The sequence below is a fragment of the Micromys minutus genome (assembly GCF_963924665.1).
Source record: "Micromys minutus genome assembly, chromosome: 12".
In the NCBI taxonomy this organism is placed as follows: domain Eukaryota; kingdom Metazoa; phylum Chordata; class Mammalia; order Rodentia; family Muridae; genus Micromys; species Micromys minutus.
Window position 1 is genome coordinate 37,904,391 of NC_137981.1, and position 8,897 is coordinate 37,913,287.

Consider the following 8,897-nt stretch of genomic DNA (forward strand, 5'->3'; position numbering starts at 1 on the left):
AAACCAGGCCTGTGGGCCTGTGACGTCATTGTTGCCATTCTCAGACTCTGCTTGTGATCAGGAGTCCAGTGCAAGGTAGCCTTGAGAGCAGGGCACCTCCTAAGTCAGAGCCTCTGGTCCTGGCTCCTCCTGGTCCCAGGGAGGGTTGTGATGAGGGCTAGAGGTTTCCTTTTCCAGTCCCTTCCCTTATTTCCTCCCACCCCCACCCCTGTGGAAGGCAGGATGCAGATAAAGCTACAAGGATATTTTTTAAAGTTACTTTTATTTATCTATTTTATTTATTTGTATGCTGGGAGTTAGCACACGTCGAGGTCAGGGGACAGTTTTCAGGATTTGGTTCTCTCCTTTTACCATGTGTGTCCTGGGGATCAAACTCAGGTCTTTAAGCTTGGCGGCAAGCCCCTTTAACCCACTGAGCCATATCGCCTGACCATGAAGGAAATCTTACCTAATTCTAGAAGGGAGAAGAACCTCTGGAGCTGTGGGGTGAGGGTGGGAAAGACTTGTGGAGTGTGTGGTCACAGAGGGGCATGCAGAGTGGTGGACCCACCGAGGACAATCAGAGAGAGGACTACACTCCAGAGGGCTGAGACAGGGAGGCAGGCTCCGCCCTGGAGGAGGGTAAAGCCAGTTCAGAGTGGTTCTTGCCAGGTCAGAGCTTCCTGGGTCATCTCGACCCAACAATAGCATCATTCACAGTAAATCTGTTAGTCCCTCCCCTGGTCCAAGGCTGCCAGCACCCCTAGTGTTAGTCCTTCCCTGGGGCTGAGGCTTGCACCCCCCCATTCCATTTGTAACTGTGCTGTGATGCACTCACTAGCTGGGAGAAACAGGAAAAAGAGAGCAGAAAGATGCATGCTCACAAGCTGTTATTCAACAAACAGTCCCCCAAAGAGCCCCTTTAACTCCCCTTAGCCCTTAAGCAGCCTCGGTTTTGACTTTTTGCAATTGGAGAAACTGAGGCTCAGAGATGGGCTAGGCCGGAGCCACAGTCCTTCAGGAAGAAAGGTAGGTGAGGACAGTCTAGGCCTTTTTTGTTCGTGTGTGTGTGTGTGTGTGTGTGTGTGTGTGTGTGTGTGTGTGTGAGAGAGAGAGAGAGAGAGAGAGAGAGAGAGAGAGAGAGAGAGAGAGAGAGAGAGAGAGAGAGACCTCATGGGTTTGCAAGTATGTAAAGTCAACACCCTCAGGTGTCATTGTTCAAAAACCTTGGGGTGTTTTTTTTTTTTTTTTTTTTTTTTTTTTGAGACAGATTCTTATTAGCTGGGAGCTTACCTATTAGACTAGGTGACTGGGCAGTGAGCATCCCTCTCTAACACCCCAGCCCTGGAATTACACCTCATTCTATTATGCTTGACCTTTTATGTAGATTCTTAAAATGTGTATGGGTGTTTTGCCTCTTGGAACTAGAATTACAGATGGTTCTAAGTAGCCATGTTGGTGCTGGGAATCGAACCCAGGTCCATCTGGGAGAACAACCAAAGTGCTCTTAACCGTTAAGGCAACTGCAGCCCTTATGTGGATTCTGATGCTAGAACTCAAGTCCTTGTCCTACAAGTACTTTTACCTCCTGAGCAGTTGATCTCCCAGGTCCTCCCCCCCATCCCTCTATCCCTGAGATAGGGTTTTTGTGTGTGTGTGTGTGTGTGTGTGTGTGTGTGTGTGTGTAGCAACCCTGGCTGTCCTAGACTCACTTTGTAGACCAGGCTGGCCTTAAAGCTCACAGATATCGATCTGCCTCTGCCTCCCAAATGTTGGGATTAAACGTATATGCCACCACGCCTGGTTCCAAGATTCTCTCTTTTGAAACTGGGCGCTGAGTGGTGTTGTATGAGACAGCACAGCTTCGGCCATTGCTGACCCGCTGGACTTCCTGTCTTTACAGGGGTGAACCCCAGTGCCAACTACCATGCCCTCTACCGCTACTTTGTGGAGCTTTGGATCTACCTGGGGCTGGCTTGGCTGTCCCTCTTTGTCAACTGGAAGGTAAGCATGTTTGTGGAAGTACACAAAGCCATCAAGAAGAGGCGCCGGCGACGGAAGGAATCCTTTGAGAGCTCTCCACACTCCCGGAAGGCCCTGCAGATGACTGGAAGTACAGCCTCCAAGGACGTCAATATCTTTAGCTTCCTATCCAAAAAGGAGGAGACCTACAATGATCTCATCAAACAGATTGGGAAGAAGGCAATGAAAACAAGTGGGACTGGGGAGAGGGTCCCAGGACCTGGACATGGGCTGGGACCGCAAGGGGATGGACTACCTACCATTCCTGCATCCCTGGCTCCTTTGGTGGTCTATTCCAAGAATCGCGTACCCAGCTTGGAAGAGGTATCTCAGACTCTAAGAAACAAAGGACATGTGTCAAGACCACTCAGCGAGGAGGCTGGGGCACAGGCCCCCAAGGATGGTTACCCAACCTCCGAAGTGTTTACTAACCAACTGGACCGTATCAGTGAGGAGGGTGAGCCGTGGGAAGCCCTGGACTACCACCCGCTCATCTTCCAAAACGCCAACATCACCTTCGAAAACGAAGAAACCTGCCTCTCTGATGAGGAGACCTCTAAGTCTTCCGTGGAGGACAACCTGACCTCAAAGGAGCAACCTCAGCAGGGGCCCATGGCTGAGGCGCCCTTGAGCAGCACGGGCGAATTCCCTTCGTCGGATGAGTCCACCTTCACCAGCACTGAGTCAGAACTCTCCGTGCCTTATGAGCAGCTGATGAATGAATACAACAAGGCAGACAACCCCAGGGGCACGTGAGGTGGGCCTGGCTTCCCACCTGCTTTCCAGTGGCTTCCTCTCATAAGGGTTGTCCTATGATGGCCAGACCCCAGGGAGAAGGCTCTGGAAATGGGATGGGGAGCCAGGGACCTGCCTTTCCTTCTGTCCTCTCCAGTTGGTTGCTTCCATGGGATGTGGTGTTGGCCCAGGACAGGCCTCCGTTCTATGGCCCGGTGGGGAGGCTGCTGTCCTGGGCCTGCCCAGCAGGTGTATCTGCTGACTCAGAGGCACATAAGCCGCAACACTCACGCTGGAGGTCCTGTGTTTGTTGCTTAAGTCTTTCCCCATTATTCGGTTGACTGTCTTACGGTTCTCTGAGGCCAGGAGCTTCAGCTGAATTCACCAGTGTTAATGGGCACCGCCCTTGTGCCTGGCACTAAGCTAGACATTAGGGAGGAGCTTGTAAGACCCAGGGTTAGCATGCGGTTCTTGGGTGTGCTGGGAAGGCGCAGATATGATGGGGTTTGGGGCACTTTAGTACCCCAGCAGTAGCAGGACCTACTTGCCCACCTACTCATCACTGCCCAGCAAGCCCCTTACTGCAAACCTCAGGGCAGGGGCTGTGGGAGAGGGGATATGCATGTCCTCTCTGTGGAGCCATGCCCACCTCAGCAGGCTGTTGAACGTGCAGGAGAAAGATGGAGGCTCCTGGTGTGGTCAGGGAGCTCAGAATGAGGTGCAGGCCCCTCAGCCCCAGCCTTGGCACTCACACTCCAGCCCCGTCTCATTTTGTAGAGATTCCCTCACCGCCTCTCTTGTTCCTCTCTTAGTGGGGCCTGTGGAGTGAGGCCAAATTGTTCTCGGCGTATAGAACTGTGAATTGAGCTCCCCCCCCCCCCCCCAGCCACTGTATGGTGTTAGCGTGCGCAGGTGCCAATGGGCATGTGTGTGCACATTTGGGCTGGGGAGAAAAATAAAATGTGAATCTTACTGGTCCAGTTCCTAGTGAGGTCTGGGAACTAGCTGCTGTATAAGTCCTTGATGCTCAGCCTTCAACCAGCCTGCTCTGGCCTAAATGCTTTTTGTTATTAATATTTTTTTAATGTTTTTATACCCAGAGCCAGTAAAGAACAGGGTCCCTGCCTTTGGGATAGAGGTCTGTCAGGTACTCTGTTGTCCTTCTAACTCAGCTTGTCCTTTGTCAGCCAAGGTCTAGCTAGGGAGAGACAACCGCAGGTCTTGGGTGCGGAGGCAGGGGATATGGAGTTCCCAGCTCAGCTGATAACCTGCCTCAGCCCCTTTCCCCTGCTATGTACATTTGCCAAGGGGTGTACAGGGCCAGAACCTCCACACATTATGACAGTGAGAGGTGTGTGTCCATACCTTCACCATTCTCAAAGCGGTTGTAGAGGCCACACCAGCCTCAGGTTGGGAGGAAGAGCCTGGCTCCTGTGAGATGTCCTAAGCTGAATGTCCCGGAGCCACAGTAACCACACTGTATGCATGTACTGGTGGTGAAGGCAGATGTAATTTATTTTAACATTTTTTTTTTTTACAATAAAACACATGAACAAGCCCACTTGGTGTGTGGTGTGTTTGGGGGTGGGCGTAGGGTGGGGGCGTGGGGTGGGCAAAGAAGACTCAGGACAGGCTGCTGTCTGTAGGTCGGAAGGATCAGTGTAGAGCTGAAGTGGAGAACATCTAGAAGCAGGGCAAAGGAGATGCTCTTCTGACTTAGGTGATGCTGCGACGATCTGCCCCAAAGCACTCAAGGAAAAGTCATTTGGCTTACATATTTCCATCATGGAGAGAAGCCAGGGCAAGAACCTGGAGGCAGGAACTATAAAGGCCATTGTTTGATCATTGTTTGATGGCTTGGTTTATGACTCATTACAGCCTCATGCTTAGCTGAGTTCATACAGCCCAGGACCACCTCTAGGGATGGTGCTACCCACACTGGGCTGAACTCTTCATGAGTTTTGATCAAAACAGTCTTCCACAGCTGTGCCCACAGGCCAATCTGATCTGGGCCACTCATTCCAAAGTGGAGACTCTCCCATCAGATAGAAGTGTTAACTCACTTGACAACTAAGGCTAGTCAGGTCAGGTAGGATGGCAGTGGCCAAGTCTGCCCCTCACCAGCGTCCAGACACCTTTCTACAGGCTTTACAGCCAATAAAACATGAAGTAACACCTTGGCCGTGCAGGAGTCCTGTCCTAGAAGCAAATGGAGCGGGACGTGGACAAGTGTCTGAGGCACAGAGTTGTGTAGACGGTTAAAATGGAGACGTTGGCTTGGAACCCAGGTAGCATGGTTCCCAGCCAGTCCGAAGCCAACGTGCTGCAGTGAGAAAATGGTGGGTTGTTGATTGTTCTGATGTTGCAGGAAGGGCCTCACATCTCCAGCTGAGCGAATCCAAACTTTCCCCAACTCAAGGAGCGTGGATAGCAGAAAACGTACAGCCATGGTGTGGCACCCTGATTCAAACCTGTGAGCTGGAAGGATGACTCATGGGTAACATTTGCAAAGTGGCCCTGACTGCAGTTTGGTCCTCAGTGCACACTTAGAAAGCCATGTGTAGAGCCCCAGCAGAGCAGCCCTGGAGTGAGATTGGAGCTGGAAACAGGAGAATCAGATGGAAACTCTATGCATGGCACAGTGGCAAGACTGGTGAGACCCTGCCTTAAAAACAAGGGCAGAAAGAGAACAACTCTGGAAAAGTCCTGACCTACCTGTGCACACCACACAGGCTTACACGCATATGCATGTGCACACACAGACAAGTCTTAACTGTGCCTGGTTTGGTCGATCACTCCTGTGATCACAGTACTTAGGAGGCCAAAGCAGGGGCAACCGTGAATGAACATCTTCCATGAGGGCTTGGTTCCCAGACAGATGGAGACAACTTCAACCCAGAGCCACCTTCCCAGCCGCTTCTATAAGGAACCCTGGGATTTGGGTGTCCCAGAGTGGTCCTAGGAACAACACCCCACAAATAATGTACAGTTGAATTGGAAATCCTTCCCACCTGCCTATCCATTTCTTCTCTCCCTCTCCTCCCTCACACCCTCCCCTGACCCGCACAAGTGCACTCTGATGCAGAGGTCTGGGGCTTTCCAGTTTGACCTTAAGATAACAGCATCATAACGCCAGCACCCTTTATTTATTTAGCATTTGATTGCTTCGCAGATTCCTATGGTTGCTGTTTAAAACGACACAACCCCAACAGCAGCAGTTACTGTGCAAGGGAGATGGCAGGTGGGGGAGTGGCTTTTTCCGGGCCAGAGCTGAAGGGGGCACTGGCAGATTATTAACACACACTGAAGAAGGCTCGGCTGAGGTCCTAATGGCCAAGCTTAATCTGGAGCTTTCTGAAGTAGGACATAGTTACAGCAGAGCCCTGGCCAGGCTCCCCAACTTCCTGAGAGGTCTTGGACAGAGAAAGGGAATGAGGGGTGAAGGGTAGATGGGGGGGGGGGAGCAGTGAGCTGGCCCCAGGCTCAGAAGTCACCGGCACTCTGGCAGGCACAGCCCTCCATTGAAGCCACTGAAGAATTAGCCATAGCCTGGGGCAGTGTTCCAGAAGACTCAGCGGAAGGCCAAGGTGCTGCCCCTCTCAGCACCTCTAGCTTCTGCTGCCTTCAGAAGCCTTCCGGCCCCAGCCTGAGACAGCCCCTATCTCCGTCAGTATCCTTGAACTCACTGTTAACTGCTCACCTGCTCTGTGCTAGGTCAGGTACAGGCCCTTCTGGTGCGGCTAGGTGTGGGACTGACGAATGGCCCTGCATCCAGGGAACGAGAATAGTGTCTGTCCCGTTACAGGCCACCTTTCAGTGGGTGATGGGTATTAATGGCTTTTTTTTTTTTTTTTGTTTTTTTAAAGTTTTTCTCTCTAAGATGTCTATTTTTAAATTGGGTGGAGGTGTCTGTATACGGGCAGGCACATATGCCCGGAAGAGGGCATCTCATCTCCTGGAGCTGGGGGTACAGGTGGCTTTGAGCTGCCTGATGTGTGTGCTGGGAACTGAACTCAGGTTCTCTCTACACGAGCAGTATACGCCCTTAACTGCTGAGCCTTCTCTCTAGCACCTGGAACGTCAAAACAAGACAAAAAACAGTGTTTTATTAATCTTTGAAAATCCCATGCATGCATTTTACAGTTTTGATTATATTTACCCCCTATTCATCCCCACCTCCTCTCCCACCGTCACATTCTAATTTTTTTCTTTTTAAACAATCCATTAAGTTCAATTTGTACAAATGGGGTGGGGGGGGGGGTTCGAGGACCTCACAGGGGCCACGCCTTTAAAGAAAACTGACTCTGCTTCCTTTTTAGTCATCAGTTGTCAACAGATGAGCCCATCCCCCACCCACGCTGGAAGGTTGGCTGGACTGATCTTGTTGAGTTCATGAGTGCACTGGCCCTGTTATGTCCACCCAAAAGATGCTGCTTGCCCCAGTCCTCCCTGACCTCCAGCTCTTACAGTCTTTCTGCCCCCTCTTCTGTGATGCTCCCTAAACCTTGCAGGAGGGGTTATGCTGTAGATACCTCCTCTGTGGCTGGCATTACACAGTACTTGTTCTCTGCACTGTAGGGCTGTGAGGTTTTGCATTAACCAGCATGCACCTCGGTAAAAGGCCTTAAGATCTCTTTTATCTATGCCTTTTAATCCTAACGTGTTATTAACTTCATTTTACAAATGAAGCAGCAGAAGAGAGCAATTTTCCTCCAAGTTCAAACAGCTATGAGGTGGCAGAAAACACCTGCCCAGGCTTGCATTCCTGTCCCTCACACTGCCCTCTGGCAGTTCTGGATCTGATAGGGAAGACACCCTCAAAATCTGTTGGAGGTGGCTGAGACTGACTCTCTGACCTGCAAGGAGCCTGCAAGCTGAGGGGGAAGGGAAGCCAGAAATGGAGAAATCAGCACATAGAGTGTGTGTCCCAGCTGCCTCTCTACCTTCCTGTGAGAGAGCCCAGAAGAGTCACCATGCCACTGTTCAGGAGGACTGGAAAAAAAAAAAAACTGCTTGGGTGTCACCTCATCCTAGAATGGGCCTGGCAAGGGCAGGATTGCTTGGGACATTTCTGGGAAGACTAGGCAGATTGCACTGGGAGAGGTCTCCAGCAAAGATAACCTCTCCTTGAGGGACACCAGAAGTTTGGTCTCAGCTCTGCCCATCTGCTCGCCATGTTTGAATAACAAATTCCTGCTTTGAAACAAACAAACAAACACAAACAAACCCACTTATTTGGTGAGGAGGGCAACCATACTGTACTTGCTGAGGTCACAGGACAACGTAGTGGACACAGACATCTCCTTTTGTCATGTGTGTTCCGGGGATCAACCTCAGGGAACCAAGCTTGACAGCAAGGGTCTTTGCCTGCTGCCCCCAGATTTCTAATTTTGAACCCCAAGCCCCAAGTGCTAGTCCATGAGTCTCCTCAGTGTTCATGTAATTCTTCACATGCCTTTATTTTCTCAGGGGCCACCTGCTATCACCTCCCCATACCAACCAGTCATGCCCTCCCTGAGTCTGGGATGTGTGCATTTCCTTGTGTGGCACTGTCCCTACAGGAAACTACCTCTCTCCAGACTGCTGTGACCTGTTCAAGTTCCCTGCCTCCTGCTCTTCTGCCCTCTCGCCGGCAGAGAACCACTTGCTGGTGGTATCGAAGACCGGATTACTCATGTGTGTATTCCCTCCAGGGCCTGGATACTGGAGATGGCCTCTGCTTTCTGGTATTTGAAAAATGCAGGATAAAGGTCCCCCCAAGTCCCACTCTTCTCATTGGCAATTCTGCCCCTCTGTTCCTGACTGAGGCAGAGGCCAAACCAGGGGGAAATCTTGTTCCACGAGGGCGAGTCCCAACAAAGCCAGCTGGATGAACTTGAGGGACCTTGTGACAGGTTGAGGTGGCCCGATGAATCACCTCATCTTATGCCAAGTCACCTGAGTCTAGAGGGCAGGACCAGGACACAGCACACCCGATTTCTCTCGCCCTCGAGCACTGCTGGCTGCTGCAAACCTCTTGCACATCCTCTCGTGTTTTACGTCTCTGTGTTCCCGGATGATAAGGAACAGAGTTGCCATGGTCTCCAAATTCTTCCCTTCTGGCCACCTTTCTAGGCTGGGATACCGCCGTTAGCCTAGCACAACTGTACGGGCCTCCTGAT

The 8,897-nt window shown here is 51.3% G+C and overlaps 1 protein-coding gene across 1 annotated transcript in view; it reads left to right on the forward strand.

The window, feature by feature from the left end:
* KCNK5 (potassium two pore domain channel subfamily K member 5) overlaps positions 1–3,056 on the forward strand; it is a 40,607-nt gene extending 37,551 nt beyond the window's left edge. Inside the window, exon 3 of the mRNA XM_080926740.1 lies at positions 1,883–3,056. Coding sequence (XP_080782866.1) covers positions 1,883–2,757 — 875 coding nt within the window. The 3' untranslated portion in view covers positions 2,758–3,056. The remainder of the gene's footprint in view (positions 1–1,882) is intronic.
* Positions 3,057–8,897: the final 5,841 nt, after the last annotated feature.